This window comes from Astatotilapia calliptera, chromosome 11 (genome assembly GCF_900246225.1).
Source record: "Astatotilapia calliptera chromosome 11, fAstCal1.2, whole genome shotgun sequence".
NCBI classification, from domain to species: domain Eukaryota; kingdom Metazoa; phylum Chordata; class Actinopteri; order Cichliformes; family Cichlidae; genus Astatotilapia; species Astatotilapia calliptera.
The window spans coordinates 16824858-16843489 of NC_039312.1; the positions used below are offsets into that span (position 1 = coordinate 16824858).

Here is an 18632-nt window from a genome sequence, read left to right on the forward strand (position 1 = left end):
ACCCCTCACTTCTGTATTTTAACTAGTTTAGTTAAAATGGGTTCCAAAGTTCCAACGAAAAGAGAACTCCACTCAAGCGATATTGCCGCAAAGTTGCAAAACTGATGCTGCTTGATTTCATTTCCTTAGTTACTTGGTGGTGTAACACTGGCAGGTTTATTTACCAAGGTCAAAGACACTGATGTAAAGCAAAAAAAAAAAAAACTGCATAAGATCAAGTATATTAATAAAGTTGCTGTTTTTATTTATTGCTACAGACTATTTGGCAAAGTTACTGTCATCAGTATTGGTTACAGTATTGTTATGCTCACCAGCATATATTGCCTGTATTAGGCAAACTGGGCAAGAACATTGCAATGGCAGATTTCTTAAAAAGAAAAAAACCCCAAAGCATTTGACAAAAAAATGAAATCCTTCCTAATTTTCAATCCTAACAGGTTTTCATTCTCCAATTACACAATATGCCACAAGTAAGGCTAGGAGAAGACTTTTTCTGACAAAGGTAATGTTGTTAGGGTTGGAGAAAGATTATTGTTACTGTGTGTCTACTGTTCCCCATCTCTAACACTGACATCTCACTTATGATTTTATGCTATATCATTTTTACATAAATTCATGTTTTGAAACAACATTCTTGTCTGACCATCTGAAGGTCTGCAATCACAAGTACGCAAAAAAGGAATTATCATTGTTTTGCAATGCTGTGCAGGCTTTTTTTTTTTTTTTGGTCATTTAGAGTGTTTTCACACTTTCATCCTTCAGTTGAACCCACAGCGACTAGTCAGGGGTTTTTTGGGCATATGTGAACACTCTCAAAAAAGACAAAAAATATTAAGACCTGCATGAAATGTATAGAGGCACATAGTAATGCAAACACATGAACATGTGTAGAAAGCATCGTACACTAATGACATGCAGCTGTCCTTCTAAGTTCTGTAATCCACATTTGCATATATATTGTCTGCACAACTGCTGTTTGGAGCCAAGTGATTTGTTGGAGCCTGCAGAGACAAGAGGTTACATAAAAGTTGGCTTTAGTCATTTTTATCTTTGCTGTTAACTTCTTGGGACAGTAAAACTTGTGTCAGTGTGGGCATTGTACCTTGACATTGATGTAAACAGGATCATCAATAGCTTTCCCTTCAGGCAGCTTCTTAGTTTGTCTGTCACAACTGACTTCTCTAAAAAGAACAAAAAAAGAAAGAGAGCAAGAAATTAAAAATGCCAGGTTGGGGAAAAGGTCATCAGAATTTTGTCACTGTGCAACAAATAAATGCATAATTATATCCTGATGACACAAATGTATCAAATGGTACAACACCAAATTACAATAATTACTTTTGGATTCGTCACAATGACACATTCAATTAAAAATAAAAGAAATGTCAAGCTTCTTAGATGGGTACACATGTATGGTATACTTTTTCCATTAATGCAAACCTTTTGGGTGGGTTTGATAGTGCTCTGCTAAAGTTTGCATAGTATCCAGAGTCCTCCCTGGTGAGACTGCGTGACCTGGGACAATTATGATTACTGTTATTGCGGTTGTTTGTACATGATAACTAAAATTTAAACAAGGTTAACATTCGAAGCACTCTGGTATGTTTATGATAAATGAATATAATCTGCTTTGGATTATTTCTCTCTCGTACTGTACATATGCTTCACAGAAAGTTAAATTTCCACATTTAAATGTCTTTTGATTACATAAATGCTTTACATACCACACATTTGCCTGAAAAGTATCCAGATGATAAACTATGTACATCAAGTATATCAATCTGGGAAATAAAGCTCATTCAAGTTTGCTGCTTGTAGGCCACACATTCGGTTTACAAATGATGGAAAAGTTACCTCTTGTATTTTATAAAAATAAATATCCCAGCAACAAGAAGAATGATCACCACAAGAACTGCTGCAGGGATGGCTACAGACAGTATTGTTGCATGGCTCGTGTCGTTTTCATTTGCTTTTGCTGCAAAAAATAATACGTTCAGTAAAGAAAGCTGAAGTACAGAGGGTGACATACTCAACAAACTGTGTGAATATTAAACTTACTTATTGTTGTTTCAGTGGTTAAAAGGTCTTGAGTCGTATAGGAATCGGTACCTGTTGAAAAAATATTACACAGCATGATGGCAAATTTTTTTAAAAGGCTCTGTTCAATTTAAATATAAATAATGCAGAAATGAAGTTAATACCTGGCTTAGAAGCCCCCGTCTCTGTGGAGGAAACAAGCAAGGTATTAATTTCATTTTTTTTGATAAATGCATAGTTTAAATTAAAAATTTAAAATAATTGATTTAAATTCTGACCATTTATGGAAAATGAGACACGGACAAGGTCCTTGATGAAACTGTATTTATCTTTCTGCACATCAATTCTTACATAGATCGCTTGCTCAATATCTGTGATGTCGGTGATCTGGAGAGAACAGTTGCCCTTGTTCGGGTCTCCGATGAGCTTAGTCTTTCCTCGGTACTTCTCAAGCACACAGTGATTATTTGGGTTAAAAACAAATGCATTCCTGTCTTTGTCCCCGTTACTGCAGTTACTTTGGTCATCTGATTTCGTTTTCCAAAAAACTGTAACATTATTAGTGGAGATTTCCTTTGGATAGCTAAAGTTGCATTGTATGGTAACGGTTGATCCAGGTTGTGCTGTGATCTTTCTTTCGACATTTATTTTCCATTTTGTATCTGCAAATAAAAACAAAGCAAGTCAGGAATTGCATTTATTTTTCAAAGGCTAATTTTAAAGCTATAATTTACATTGTAGAACAAATTGTTTATTACAAAAGCAAGGCCAGCATTAGAAAAGCACATTATATGACAGCTTCACCATCATTAGTGTATGAATCTGTGTAAATGGGTGAATGAGAAGCATATAAAGTGCTCCAAGTACCATATTTACTACATACTGAAAGTGCATTTCCAATTTAAATCATACACATGAGCTTATTATCTCACTCACCTTTTGAATTACAAGCCAGAATCAATACTGAAATGAAACCAATAAGGCCTGGCAGCTGCATCTAGCCAAAGCAAGACAGTCACAGGTTAGTAGACAAAATCCCGATTTAGTTTTACAGAATTCCCATCACATGTAGCCAACATACTGTACAGCAAATTGCCTATAGTCTACTATTTAGCACATAGTAAATACTCACTATGAGAGGAGGGAGGTGTAAGAAAATGATGTTCCTTTGTGCTTTCTCAGTATGTATTAGATCTCTGCACTGATGTGAAATGACATGGGTCTGTTTCCCGTTGCACTCTAATGATCACTTGAAAAAAAAAAAAAAAAAAAAGGAAGTTGGGAAAGAAAAGTGAACGCCGTCCCCACAATAACTATGTTCAACTTTCAAATTTTAAGCACATATACTGTATATCAGAAACACTCTCTTCCTTCTCTTATATCATTAAATTTTTACATATTAACCAAAGTGTAAAAGTCGCACTTTGCTGAACTCCTCCCTTTTTTTTCTCTCTGATTAACATTTGTGAAAAACATAGCAGGTCAGTGTCACAACAGCAGAGAGGTGTTTGCAAAACTGTCACTTCTAACCCAACAGTGTAGTCTAGTGCATTTACAGTTGACCTTCCACTCTGTCAAAAATATTAAACCAGACTATAATTTCTATTAATTGAGGAGGATTGAGCTTTACACCTGACTATATGGCACGTGAACAAAGGATAGATGATATTATGTTATTGGAAAAAAAAAAAAGACTGAGTTGCAAGTTGGATTAGACCTGGTTTGTGTTTTTCCTTATCACACAGAAGAGATTCCGTGAATTTGTAATGTGATATTTTTGGTAACAAGAAGTAATTATAGCTAGACAAATATTTGTATTGATGTCAAAAATTGCACAGCGTAGAGGTCAAATCAAATATATGGACCCACCTACTCTGGTGACCCCTTGTGAATGAGTGGTAGTAGACTGCAGAGGCCTCGTCAGGCCAGGACTCTACAGTCTATTTACACCTACAGGCCAGTGGACACTGTTTCAGTGATGAGGATGTAACATCCTGGACAGGGTGGAACGCTGGTTTGAGCGAGGTACTCATGGCCATTAATCAGTGGTCTTTGATCAGTGGTTGTTTATCAATGGTCATTAGAATTTCCATAATTATGTTGAAGGAACTGATCCCCCAGCCCATTGTTCCTTCAGTGGGCTGGTTTCAGTCATTATGCAAATATACTGTTTATAAGATTGGGGAAACCTGCAGTCAGCTAAGACTGAAGAAGTCACTTGCATGGGTGACGAAACATTTCTCCCACTGAAGACGCTACGTCCAGAGGAAAAGAATCAACTTTTGGAGAGAGTGGCAGCTTTCTTACCATAAGCTGGGTACTATTTGGTGTGTGGAGTGGCTGATTATGCACAAAATATATGTGGTAGCAACATTCACTGGCCACTTTATTAGGTTCACTTTGCTGATACTGAGTTGGACCTCCTTTTGCCTCCAGAGCTGCTTTAATTCTTTATGGTATAGATTCAGCAAGATGCTGGAAACATTCCTCAGAGATTTTGGTCCATGTTGACATGACAGCATCACGCAGTTGCTGCAGATTTGTCAGCTAGACATCCATTATGAGAGTCTCCCAGCCGACCACCTCCCAAAAGTGCTCTATTAGATTGAGATCTGGTGACTGCAGGGGTCATTAAACATAACAATGACTTCATATGAATTAACTCGTTATGTTTAAGAAACCAGTTATGATTAGAGCTCTTTGACATGGTATGCTAACCTGCTGGTAGCAGTCAAGATGGATACACTGTGGTCACAGGGGGATAAAATGGTCTGCATCAATATTCAAGTTAGCTTTCAAATCTAAATAATCATAAATTGTTTTTTTTAATGTTATAAAATATTTCCCCCGCCATTTTGCTACTAGCAGCAGCCTGAACTACTTATACAAGACACGATGGATTCATGCTTTTATGTTGTTTTCTCCAAATTCTGACCAGACATTTTTAGAGTTTTCTATTGTAATGAAAAAATTGGTCTTCTGCTGCTGCAGTTCATGTGCTTGGGTGTCCAGAGATGCTCGTCTGTATCCCTTGGCTGTAAAGTGATTATTGGAGTTCCTTCTTATCACTTCAAAGAAATAGCTGATATGAACAGCTACTCACTGGATATTTTCTTCTTTTTTTTTTTTACCCAGGCCATTCTCTGCAAACCTTAGAGATGGTTATGCGTGAAAGCCCCAGTGGTCAACGGTTTGGGAAATACTCAGATCAGCCAGTTAGCGAAATCCCTCTTCTGGGGGACATTTGCTAAATACAACCACTAGATGGAGCAAGATATACGCACAAGTCCACTGTGAACTTTAGCACATGGGTTTTGACTCCACCTGGAATGTGGGGCAAACTGGGATCTTAAAGGTGCAGTCATATGACTCCCAGATGGCTGAATGAGAGTTGTGCTCGCTGGATATGCTTTCCTGAAAGTCATTCCGACGGGTTTAGCAAAGTTAAAACGACTCGACCACGCTGCTGGAAACGAGTCTTGAATGCTTTCAGTTGTAGCTCACGGAGGGAGACGAGCTGTGTTGTTTAGGAAGCGGTGGGCCATAGGAGGATGATTATGTTGCCTGTTATGTGGATGCAGCGCGAATGACAAACTTCATCTTTGCGTGATTTAAAACCGCAGCCACACATGGAAGATCTAAACACAGGAAATCCAAGGCAGACCGCAGGGGAACGGTTGACAGCCAGCAGCCCCCAGCTGGATGGAGGCTCTCAGAGGACAGTAGCAGCGATCAGCTCTCCTGCTCTGGCTGTAGCGCGCCTCACTTTACCCAGAGTCATGGACGCCGAGGGGAGGGTCGACGAGTCAAGACTGAGGATGCATATCTTCAAAAACGGTTTCTAAAACGCACAACTTACTTGCAAGTAGTTTTTAATGTAAACTTGATTCGTGCAGTTTTGCAGGAGACATGAAGTAAGACTGTTTGTCCGCACTTCCGTTTTAATACTTTAGTGAGTACGGAAGGCCAAGCAGAAATCTTAAAATATCTAATTATCCACGTTTAGAAAAGCAAACTCTTTTCTCATCTAGTTCATTATAAGTTTGAGAGATAATTGCGTTTTTCTGTATTGATACACTATAACAGGACAGGGGCTGGCAATCAGCGCAGTCCATGAAGCAGCTGGATTTAAAGCTGTAGTTTCTCACACCGACTGTTGCTGAGGCCTCAGGTTGTTGTGAACAAACCTGAATGCACCGCACCTGCTGATAAAAGGCGTGACTGCATTCGCTCAATGTGTGTTTTTAGAGAAATTTAATTTGACTCTTTGGAAAAATAAAAATGGGCTATAGTGTTTTGACAAAATATACATGTGTCCATTTTAGCACCGTTTTGGTGTACGGTAAAAATTAACATGATTTTTTTTTTTTTTTTAAATGGGTTTTCATTCTTAAGATTAAATCAGGTGACGCTTTGCCTCTGGGGAAAAGCACAACCAGACGCTTCTGTAAAGTCCAGCATTTCACTGTTCACCAGACCGCCTGGAGCAAAGAAGTCCAGCGTGACTACTGTGATAAAGCGGCTCCATTTATAGGGTTGGTAGGATTTCTAGGAGTGAGATCACATGAGTGTCAATGGCTCCATAAACATATGCTGTGAACTAGAAGAAGCAAAAACGGACAGAATACGTCTGTGTTCTAGCTGTATTTTTAGTGTCTTAAATGCAAGAAGACTGTCATCTCATGCCAGAACTTATCAGCACTTCAGCAATCCTGCTGAATCTGTCCTCTTTGTGGAGGATGTTGAACTCCACCAGAGACTAAGACGTTACAAATGGCCTCTTAAATATTTGTCTCAGCAGGCTCAAGCTCACTAAAATATGTATTTGCAGTCTTGTTGCTTTGATTTACATCTAAAATTTGTTCCTTTCAGGTTTGATCTTCCCATGCTCTCTTTCAGACCAGTGGTGACTGGTTTAACTAAATGTTAGGAGGTCACGTAATGTTTTATCTTCAAGCACAATTGTCCACTGACAATGATTGAAAGGTCTGCACTCTCTGTCCAGGTGGGGTGTGTCCATCTGAGCGTGGTCTCGCGTGGCGGTTTTTGTTCGGGATGTACCCGTGTGGTTCAACAGCTTTAGAGCGCTCGTTGCTGCAGGACCAGTTGGCCGTACGTTATCAGGTGATGAAGAGAAAATGGCAGCACTTCCTCCCCTCAGCCATGCGAATGCGCCTCAATGGTACTGATGGTAAGTTGTACGGCTGTCAGTTAAAAGCCACGTACAGTAGATTCCTTCTTTTTCCAATTTTTTTTTCTATTGTTGTTTGTTTTTAACTGCCGTGATTTCTCACTCTTTTCCCTAAATATCTTATATGTGATCAAGCTGAGTTGCTGGCAGCCGTCAGGTACTTTGACCAGAGACAGGCACAGACCCAGCAACAGTCTCAGGACAGGTCAGAGGCGGTCAGAGTTAGAATGGCTTTTTTGGAGCTTCAGGCACAGGTCAGTTCAACTAAACATCTGTGAGTATTATTGTGACCTGTCTGATGTCTGGCTTTTTGCTTCTTTTACGCATACTTGTCTCTACTCACTATTGTTCTGCATTGTTTTTTGTTAAGTTATATTTAAAATGTTCCCTTTGGTTTTTCTTTGTAGAACATAAGAACAGTTTAAAGTGAGGGAAATAAAATAAATGCAGTATATTTATTCAAATGAAACAACAGGATCTAAATTTGTTAAAGGGTTTGCCATTTACCTACTACCTCTTTGTACTAACTTTTCCTATAAACAGATATTGTTTGAGCGGGTCACATTTGACCGTGAGGAGCTGCAGGAAGCCATTCGAATCATTGATAAAGATGTGCCCCGAACCAACAGAGACCTGAGCTATTACCAGTAAGTGATTATCAGTTATGGTATTTTTTTTTTTTAACTAACTTTGATAATTTTTTAAAGAGGTCTGCATACACTTATTTTGTTTGTCTGTCACTACTGATCAAGCACCAGATATCTTTCACAGCAGCCAGCAGCAAAAAATAAACTTGGCAATATCCAATTGTTTAAATTGAAGGACAAAGTGAGTTTCTGCTCTCTAAAAGGTTCGGGGCAAGACGATAAAAAAAAAGAACACCACAGTTAGGGCTGTTCAATATGATGATATACATATCGGATGACGATATGAAAACATCTATCGTGTCATATTATACGCTATCGTTTGTTTCGTGGTGTCGCAAAATAAGCTGTTTACGGCAATATTTTTTTATTTATATTTAAAATAATCACACTATGGACGGACAAGCGACTGTTTTTATGTATCGGTTCATTAGTAACAATGACGGTAAAACCATCGTGTATCTCTGCCGTCCACTTGTTTATTTACCACATAAACCTTTCACAATAAAGCTCAAGATCCTGTTGAAATTTTTCAAAATAAGCTGAAATGATGGGAAAATACATTATTCGCAAATATTAAATTTCAGAATATGCATCAAAAAAATTACCTCAAATAAAAACGTGAAGTAACTATAAATGGCGCTTACAGTCAACACGTGGATGCAGGCACAGAAAATACCAGCATGGCCAGTGAAGATGAGGCAGAACCAAGTAGCTCCAAACAGAAGGACCGGTCAAAACAAATTGAGGACCTTATTCCTAAACTAGGGGCTACCTCTGTAGCATGGAAATGGTTTGGGTATAAAAAGTCTGACACAGACCAGAAAACTGTACTATGCAAATTATGCCGCAAATGGGTCCTAACCACAGACTCAAACATGACAAACTTCTACCACCTACGCAAGAATCACGTGAAAGAGTATGGAGAGAGTTTACAGATGAATAGCCAAAAAGAGCCATCATGTGCTAAAAAATAAACTTTACAGAGGGGGTCTGTCACATTATCCATGTTGGGGAGGCTGCAAAGCATAAAGAATGCGGTTAAATGTCCCCTGGAGCACCTTGGAAATAGTTTTGAGCAGTGGTAAGGCATCATGGCAGTTGTTGTTCACACTTCTGATCATCTGATTATCTCAGCAGTTTGAAGCAGCTAAACATTCCCTTAAGAATGTTCTTCTGATACAATACCATGTCACAATTAACACAGAATAACTTCAACCCCCCCCCCCAAACATTACAGTCCTGTTTAACTTACAGGGAGTGCAGAATTATTAGGCAAGTTGTATTTTTGAGGAATAATTTTATTATTGAACAACAACCATGTTCTCAATGAACCCAAAAAACTCATTAATATCAAAGCTGAATGTTTTTGGAAGTAGTTTTTAGTTTGTTTTTCGTTTTAACTATTTTAGGGGGATATCTGTGTGTGCAGGTGACTATTACTGTGCATAATTATTAGGCAACTTAACAAAAAACAAATATATACCCATTTCAATTATTTATTTTTACCAGTGAAACCAATATAACATCTCCACATTCACAAATATACATTTCTGACATTCAAAAACAAAACAAAAACAAATCAGCGACCAATATAGCCACCTTTCTTTGCAAGGACACTCAAAAGCCTGCCATCCATGGATTCTGTCAGTGTTTTGATCTGTTCACCATCAACATTGCGTGCAGCAGCAACCACAGCCTCCCAGACACTGTTCAGAGAGGTGTACTGTTTTCCCTCCTTGTAAATCTCACATTTGATGATGGACCACAGGTTCTCAATGGGGTTCAGATCAGGTGAACAAGGAGGCCATGTCATTAGTTTTTCTTCTTTTATACCCTTTCTTGCCAGCCACGCTGTGGAGTACTTGGACGCGTGTGATGGAGCATTGTCCTGCATGAAAATCCATGTTTTTCTTGAAGGATGCAGACTTCTTCCTGTACCACTGCTTGAAGAAGGTGTCTTCCAGAAACTGGCAGTAGGACTGGGAGTTGAGCTTGACTCCATCCTCAACCCGAAAAGGCCCCACAAGCTCATCTTTGATGATACCAGCCCAAACCAGTACTCCACCTCCACCTTGCTGGCGTCTGAGTCGGACTGGAGCTCTCTGCCCTTTACCAATCCAGCCACGGGCCCATCCATCTGGCCCATCAAGACTCACTCTCATTTCATCAGTCCATAAAACCTTAGAAAATCAGTCTTGAGATATTTCTTGGCCCAGTCTTGACGTTTCAGCTTGTGTGTCTTGTTCAGTGGTGGTCGTCTTTCAGCCTTTCTTACCTTGGCCATGTCTCTGAGTATTGCACACCTTGTGCTTTTGGGCACTCCAGTGATGTTGCAGCTCTGAAATATGGCCAAACTGGTGGCAAGTGGCATCTTGGCAGCTGCACGCTTGACTTTTCTCAGTTCATGGGCAGTTATTTTGCGCCTTGGTTTTTCCACACGCTTCTTGCGACCCTGTTGACTATTTTGAATGAAACGCTTGATTGTTCGATGATCACGCTTCAGAAGCTTTGCAATTTTGAGACTGCTGCATCCCTCTGCAAGATATCTCACTATTTTTGACTTTTCTGAGCCTGTCAAGTCCTTCTGTTGACCCATTTTGCCAAAGGAAAGGAAGTTGCCTAATAATTATGCACACCTGATATAGGGTGTTGATGTCATTAGACCACACCCCTTCTCATTACAGAGATGCACATCACCTAATATGCTTAATTGGTAGTAGGCTTTTGAACCTATACAGCTTGGAGTAAGACAACATGCATGAAGAGGATGATGTGGACAAAATACTCATTTGCCTAATAATTCTGCACTCCCTGTATTTCTCTGTGCGTGTGTGTGTTTCAAACAAGGGTTTTACTAACACTGAGTCATCAGTGTAATGTCAGAGACACCCACTGCTGGGCGTCACATATTTATTTTGAGTTCAGAATCTGTAAGTCTGTGGTCTCCATCTTTTTAACACTGATACTTTGTCGGCATTGAGACAGCTATCAGGTAGTCCACACCTGCACTGAAATTTATTGAGATTTCAATATTACATAGATTTGTTGCTTATTACTGTACCAATTGCTGTTTAAATGAAATAAAACTGTATAAAGCTTTTGAATTAGAGGCCTTTCATTGTCATTATACAGCAAGCTGCTGTCAAAATGGAACACAAAACTGTCACAGTTACCCAAAAGTGACCCATTATTAGGTTGAAAAATAACAGCTGTGCATCAACAGGTGTTCAAGCATAAGTAGTATAACATATGATGTAAATATAGATAAAACCTGCGCATGTAGGCCAACACAAATGGGGTATATAGGTCAACACGCATACTAATTCCCCTTTATAAAAGTCATAAAAAACAAACTTTTAAAGTAAAACACTTTTTAATTTCAGCATGATATGTAGACAGATTGAAAATGTAAAAGTGAGGTCGGAGGTAAAATGTGACATGATATTTGTATGCAAGCTATAACTTGATATTTAGAATTCCCATATATCATTAGTTATATGCCTATTTATGTTGGCAATACAAACAATGGCATTAAGAAAAACTGTTTTAAATAACTCTATACAGCATTATTATCATCACGCTGACCTTCAAATCAGTCTGACTTTGGAGGAGAGGTAAGAGTTTAAATCTAACATATTTTAAATCTTTATATGGTAAATTATTTATTTTGACAATACAAAACATGCTTGTAAGAAGTCCTTTTGAGTAATTATGCTTACCATCAGAATGACAATAACTGAGGTCATGATCATGAGGTAATGTGGTTATGGTACAGAGTTATATACAGTGGGGCAAAAAAGTATTTAGTCAGCCACCGATTGTGCAAGTTCCCCCACCTAAAATGATGACAGAGGTCAGTAACTTGCACCAGAGGTACACTTCAACTGTGAGAGACAGAATGTGAAAAAAAAAATCCATGAATCCACATGGTAGGATTTGTAAAGAATTTATTCGTAAATCAGGGTGGAAAATAAGTATTTGGTCAATAACAAAAATACAACTCAATACTTTGTAACATAACCTTTGTTGGCAATAACAGAGGTCAAACGTTTACTATAGGTCTTTACCAGGTTTGCACACACAGTAGCTGGTATTTTGGCCCATTCCTCCATGCAGATCTTCTCGAGAGCAGTGATGTTTTGGGGCTGTCGCCGAGCAACACGGACTTTCAACTCCCGCCACAGATTTTCTATGGGGTTGAGGTCTGGAGACTGGCTAGGCCACTCCAGGACTTTCAAATGCTTCTTACGGAGCCACTCCTTTGTTGCCCGGGCGGTGTGTTTTGGATCATTGTCATGTTGGAAGACCCAGCCTCGTTTCATCTTCAAAGTTCTCACTGATGGAAGGAGGTTTTGGCTCAAAATCTCACGATACATGGCCCCATTCATTCTGTCCTTAACACGGATCAGTCATCCTGTCCCCTTGGCAGAAAAACAGCCCCATAGCATGATGTTTCCACCCCCATGCTTCACAGTAGGTATGGTGCTCTTGGGATGCAACTCAGTATTCTTCTTCCTCCAAACACGACGAGTTGAGTTTATACCAAAAAGTTCTACTTTGGTTTCATCTGACCACATGACATTCTCCCAATCCTCTGCTGTATCATCCATGTGCTCTCTGGCAAACTTCAGACGGGCCTGGACATGCACTGGCTTCAGCAGCGGAACACGTCTGGCACTGCGGGATTTGATTCCCTGCCGTTGTAGTGTGTTACTGATGGTGACCTTTGTTACTTTGGTCCCAGCTCTCTGCAGGTCATTCACCAGGTCCCCCCGTGTGGTTCTGGGATCTTTGCTCACCGTTCTCATGATCATTTTGACCCCACGGGATGAGATCTTGCGTGGAGCCCCAGATCGAGGGAGATTATCAGTGGTCTTGTATGTCTTCCATTTTCTGATGATTGCTCCCACAGTTGATTTTTTCACACCAAGCTGCTTGGCTATTGTAGATTCACTCTTCCCAGTCTGGTGCAGGTCTACAATACTTTTCCTGGTGTCCTTCGAAAGCTCTTTGGTCTTGGCCATGGCGGAGTTTGGAGTCTGACTGTTTGAGGCTGTGGACAGGTGTCTTTTATACAGATGATGAGTTCAAACAGGTGCCATTCATACAGGTAACGAGTGGGGGACAGAAAAGCTTCTTACAGAAGACGTTACAGGTCTGTGAGAGCCAGAGGTTTTCCTTGTTTGAGGTGACCAAATACTTATTTTCCACCCTAATTTACGAATGAATTCTTTACAAATCCTACCATGTGGATTCATGGATTTTTTTTTTTTCCACATTCTGTCTCTCACAGTTGAAGTGTACCTCTGGTGCAAATTACTGACCTCTGTCATCATTTTAAGTGGGGGGACTTGCACAATCGGTGGCTGACTAAATACTTTTTTGCCCCACTGTAGTTGTACATTTGAGAGTTGTAGAGATAAGTATTTTGTAATTTCACAGTGACTTAACAAATATCAATACAATATTACACAGAGTATAGATAAATATAATATACAGAGTATTCTAAAAATTTAAGATACCACTCATTGTGGTACTGTACAGGAGAGAACTTAATGCACCAAGAAGAATACTCTTAATAAAAGAGGATGTGGTAGTGGTGGTAGAGAGGGGAGTCAGTGCAAAGTTTACCGTTGTACTGGTGTTTGAGAAGAAACAGTTTCTTTTTGGTCCCCCTTGATCTACAAGTCGCTGTAGCTGATGCCAGAGGTGAGCAAGTTGAATCAGTCAGAACAAGGATGTGATGGATCCTCTAAAATATAACCCAATTTCCAACCTTTCTTTTATCTAAAAATAAAAAAATCTTACAAAGTAGTGGAACAGATCATCTGCAGAGAATGGTTTATTTGAGGAGTTTCAGTCAGGTTTCGGAGCTCATTACAGTACAAAAACAGCTTTAGTGAGGGTTACAAATTATATTCTTATGGCCTCTGACAGTGGACTCATACATCTGCTTGTCCTGCTAGAGTGGGGAACTCCAGTGTACTGAAGGTTTTAGATGTGTCCTTGAGCCAACACAGCTGATTTAAATGGCCAAAACACCTCCTCAACATGTCTTGAAGTCTCCAGAGGCCTTGTAATGAATTAATATTTATTTATCTAAAACCTGCAGGACAGGCCCTTGAGGCCTGGAGTTCCCTACCCCTGTGCTAGACCTTTAACATTAAATGCAACATTAAATACTGTTCACCATAATGTTTTACTACAGTAATTACAAAATCCTGTAGGTATTAAAGGTAATGTGCTGTGCAGTAGTATGAGTCATATCTATCTAACAGATTCAAATTTGTTCATGTTAATGGAGTCTTCTTCAAACACTAAGGTTAATTATGGAGTTCCACAGGGTTCCACACTAGAACCAGTTCTGTACAGTCTGTTTACACAGAAGGCATAGCATACATTTTCGCTGCTCTGCAGATGATACCCAGGTCTCCATGAAACCAGATAATACACGTAACGATTTGCCTCTAATGACCTCTATTGACCTCTAATTTCTTGCTTCTGAATTCAGATAAAACTCAGGTTTTTGTGTTCAGCCCTAAAAATCTTAGAAATGTGATGTCTAACCAGATCCTTACTCTGGATGTCATGTACCGTGATCTCCAGTAACACTGTGAGGAATCTTTGAGTCTTTATTAATTAGGCCATGTTCTTCAATGGACATAATGAACAAATATGTAGGAATGATTTCTTCCATTTTGGCAATATCTCCAAAATTAAAAATATCCTGTCTCAAGTTGACGCTGTAATTCGTTATCAGGTTTTCCTAAAACTCCTGAAAAGCCTTCAGTTGTTCCAAAATGCTACAGCAAGACTACTGCCAGGACTAGAAAAAGCATATTTCTCCTATTTTGGCTTCCCTGTTCCATCCAGAATTGAATTTAAAATCCTTCTCCTCACATACAAGGTCTTGAATAATCAAGCCACATGTTATCTTAAAGACGTCATAGTACCATGTCACCCCATTAGAGCACTGCACCCTCAGACTTTTGGTTTACTTGTGGTTTCTAGAATATTTAAAAGTAGAATTCAGCTTTAAGGTCCTTCCTCTGTGGAACCACCGCAGTTTGGATTCGGGAGACAGACGCTGTCTGTGCTTTTAAGATTAGGCTTAAAACTTTCCACTTAGGTTTAGATTTCTTCCTATTAAAAGTTTTTCCTTCCCACAGTCACCAAAGTGCTTGCTCATAGGGGTGTTTTTCGGTCTATGATGGTAGGGTCTTTACATTACAATATAAAGCACCTTGGCAGCTATTGTTGTGATTTGGTGCTATATAAATAGAATTGAATTGAAAATATTTTACACACTGTTGAGGCAGCAGGAAGTGAACAAGTCAAATGGGGCAGAGAGGACCTGGTGATCTTCTGAGCTGTATTAATTGATGTGCTGTAGCCTCCTCTCTGCTTCAGTGCAGCTCCTGTATCTCACCATGAGACAACATTTAGACACATGACACAATGGTCAGTGAATAATCATTTGTTCACTGATTGGAAAAATGTGTCATGTATCGGCATCATGTTAGAGATGATGATGTGTAGATTCTTCAGTCTAAACTACATTTCAGATTCTAAATTTGGACTAACTGCGGCTTAAAATGAGTTTTTGAATCGAGGCTACAGATATCTGAGTGAGCGGTGGTAAGCTCCAAGACCAGTGTGACACTGAACTGGCAAAGTGGGTGGGAAGTAGGAGAAAAGGAAATATTCTGAAGGCCTTTCATAAATAAGATATTCATGTTCACACTTTTAAATACAGCCAATAAATGCTGTTAACCAACAGATGATTTTAAAAAATTTAGTTGTACATTTTTAATGCATTTTGACAAAATTTTTCCTCTTTTCTATGCAAATGACCCAAATCAGTGTTACTGGGTATGAATAGCATTTAATGTTCATAATTAAACTGCCTTTTTTGCAGTTTCTGTCACCTGCATTTTGTTCTTGACGAGCTTAATCATTTTAAACATTTGAATTTTGGGTAGGAATCCAGCTTGCTCTATTAAGGAAAAGTGAAGTTGGGTAAATGATGACTAAGTGGACAACACTGAATAAAAACCCCTCGCTTCGTTTTATTTCTTAGAAACTTAAAATTATTTAACTGACTTTCAATTGAAGACTTAGTAGTTAAATGTCACATCTGACAATCTCTCCATGAGTGAAGGTTTAATTTGGGGCATAAAGCATCACCAGTGTTACGCATCAAAACAAGTTTTGGCAGCTGTGTTGAACTAATTCTGCTTATTTATAACATACTAATATTGTTTGTGTCTGTGGATGTTTGCAGGAATGAAGGCTTAGGCAATCTGTTGGTTCTGCGAGAAATTCTTATCACTTATGCTGCTTTTCATCCAGGTAAACGACCCTGTGTCAGGTTTGCTGACTCGGTCTGGATCAGATGGATTTAAAGGTTGTTTGTTGAGCTATAAAAAAGAGGCTAACTCTTTATGCATTGCTCCCTTTGCTGTAAATCCAGAGGTCAGTTATGCCCAGGGGATGAATGACCTGTGCAGCCGATTCCTGGAGGTCCTCGACTGTGAGGTTGACACTTTCTGGAGTTTTTCGTGCTACATGGAGAAATTCTCCAGGGACTTCAGGGCCGATGGTCTACACAGGAAAATGGGTAGCGATAACAAAACAGATATTTAAAAAAAATACTTTGACACCAAATAGTGTTTTGTTTATGTCTGCCACACCCACTGTTGTCATGGTGTAAGATCTGTAAATTAAACTTTCCTTTTCTGTTTCAGATAATAAATTTCATTCAGCTTCTGCACCGTTGTGCTCATATGCACCCTTATTTTAATAGTTCAGTCAAGCACTGCCTGCTTTTTTCTTTTTATCCAAAGAGTAATATGTTACTTTATGACCCCTAGTGGTCAAACAAAGACACTAACTTTATTTCCAGGGTAGAAATTTGATGGTAGGTCGGATATGCAGAACAAAATCATATTAGCCCAAAATCCAATTAAAATAGAATTAAGTCTCTATAAAAACAAAAAAATGTTTTGTATAAATTAGTTTAGTTAAAGTATAAAAGTTTTGTTTAACATCTAGAGTTGGAGGCAGCTCTGCTGAAGGAACTGGACCCTCCGCTTTATGCTCATCTGATGAAAGGCAACATGGAGAGGTTTACGTTTTGTCACAGGTAGATCTGCAAGGCTTTGTTTTTCTGTGCTCTATTTTATTTATTTATTTTGAGTTTTCAAATGCAGTTTTGCAAGGTTGTTTTGTTTTGTTTTGTTTCCCCCCCACACAAACGTCTTATTTACATGTAAGCACATGTTGCCCCTCCTTTAAGGTGGCTGCTGCTTGGTTTCCAGAGGGAGTTTGAACACAGCGAAGCACTACGCTTGTTCGAGATCCTGAGCTGTGACCACCTGGAGCTCATCTCACAGCAAGTCGACCGAGCTCGTTACCAGGAAAGAGTTGCTCAGAAATTCAGCACAGGTAAAGCCCGGAAACACAAAAGAAAAAGTAGAAAAACCCCCACAAAAAACACAAACCTCTTTGCTACTTCTTATTATGCCCTTGCCTTGTGATATTGCCAGAAGACGGTTCAGAGTCAGAGCTGCAGGCGATCAACACTGACTTCACCTTTGAGCTCTTCATCTGTGCAGCCATCCTTTTAGAGCACAGAGAGTCTCTGTTGCAGTGCCCAGATGACTTTCAGCTCCTCCAATATACTAACGGGTTTGTTTTTGTGCTGCATCACACAGCTCATCACAAATAAGATGTCCATGTGTTAGTTAATGTGTGTGTGTGTGTGTGTGTGTGTGTGTGTGCTTTGTGCAGCCTTCAGGGGACACTGGACCTGAACAGTATACTGAAGAAAGCCGAGCATCATTTCTACAACTACTGCAAGCGCTGTGCTTGGGATTTTACGAATGGTCGCTGCAGGCCTGATCGGAGCAAACACGAGGACTTTTTTTATCATCTCCGTAGTTTATTTGTTTTAAAATGATTTTATTTTTTTTAATGATCTCACAGGTTGTAATCTGTAGCTGACAGTTAATCCCTACATGCACTTTTTGATGCCACTTACTTTTTTGTCTGAGGGAAACACTAATGTACTGCTGGTTGCTGCTCACTTTAAATTTGCTCACTCATCACTATGAGTACGTGTACACTATTTATTGTCTTATAGTTGACCAACACTGGGTGCAAGTTGTTGTGCGGTGATTTTTTATTTTATTTTATTTTTTTATGCAAGGTCTAATCTTTTATTACTTCACAGTAGGAGCTTTGTTTTATTTTTTTTCCAGGTTGTTAGCAGTTTATAAATAGGCCCGGTCTCTTCGCTGGCAGTTATATTTAATGGTAGATGATACATGTGTCAGAGGGGCCTACAGTATGTGTACCACAAAGTGTCCAAGAAACCACATTGCATAACTGTCCTAAATAGAGAATGACAAACATGCACACTACACTATGAATTTTAAAAAAATGTACCTCAGTAAAAGTGTTGAAGATTTTTATTCTGCTGGTGAATAAACCTGTTTCATTTACATTTTTGAATTTTTTTTAAATAAAAGATGACCTTGTGTTTTGAAAGACCCTGTTTTACTATGTGAATTGATTGAGCTGAATTAAAGTCATTTGATATGTAGGAATGCAAAAGAAGATCCTCTAAGAAGCCTTAACATCAAATCTGAATAACTGTGCGACTTCAGACACAAAAAAGATGGACTTTACAGGCGATTATCACAAATGAGGTCAGTGCTATAAAAAATAGTTCTGCTAAAGTGAGTTAAATCAAA

At 39.1% G+C, this 18632-nt stretch overlaps 2 protein-coding genes across 5 annotated transcripts; one reads left to right on the forward strand and one right to left on the reverse strand.

Annotated features, from left to right (window-relative positions):
- Positions 1-223: 223 nt before the first annotated feature.
- Positions 224-3228, reverse strand: LOC113032509 (uncharacterized). The gene is made up of 9 exons (XM_026185462.1): positions 3170-3228; positions 2974-3034; positions 2316-2699; positions 2202-2222; positions 2059-2109; positions 1855-1975; positions 1441-1515; positions 1103-1181; positions 224-1001 (listed from the first exon to the last, which is right to left on the reverse strand). The coding sequence occupies exons 2-9, from the start codon at positions 3032-3034 to the stop codon at positions 927-929; spliced, it is 867 nt and encodes a 288-aa protein (XP_026041247.1). The 5' UTR covers positions 3170-3228; the 3' UTR covers positions 224-926.
- A 2098-nt stretch (positions 3229-5326) lies between these two features.
- On the forward strand, positions 5327-18428 carry LOC113032732 (TBC1 domain family member 15). 4 transcript variants are annotated; one of them, XM_026185798.1, is made up of 10 exons: positions 5332-5874; positions 7043-7228; positions 7364-7482; positions 7772-7875; positions 16160-16227; positions 16349-16495; positions 16930-17020; positions 17174-17322; positions 17427-17565; positions 17668-18428. In XM_026185798.1, the coding sequence occupies exons 1-10, from the start codon at positions 5667-5669 to the stop codon at positions 17834-17836; spliced, it is 1380 nt and encodes a 459-aa protein (XP_026041583.1). In that variant the 5' UTR covers positions 5332-5666; the 3' UTR covers positions 17837-18428. The 4 variants fall into 4 exon arrangements, with proteins under 4 accessions (XP_026041586.1, XP_026041583.1, XP_026041582.1 ...); XM_026185797.1 differs by having other exon boundaries at positions 5333-5874; positions 17424-17565; XM_026185800.1 differs by lacking the exon at positions 5332-5874 and adding an exon at positions 6431-6572 and having other exon boundaries at positions 17424-17565.
- Positions 18429-18632: the final 204 nt, after the last annotated feature.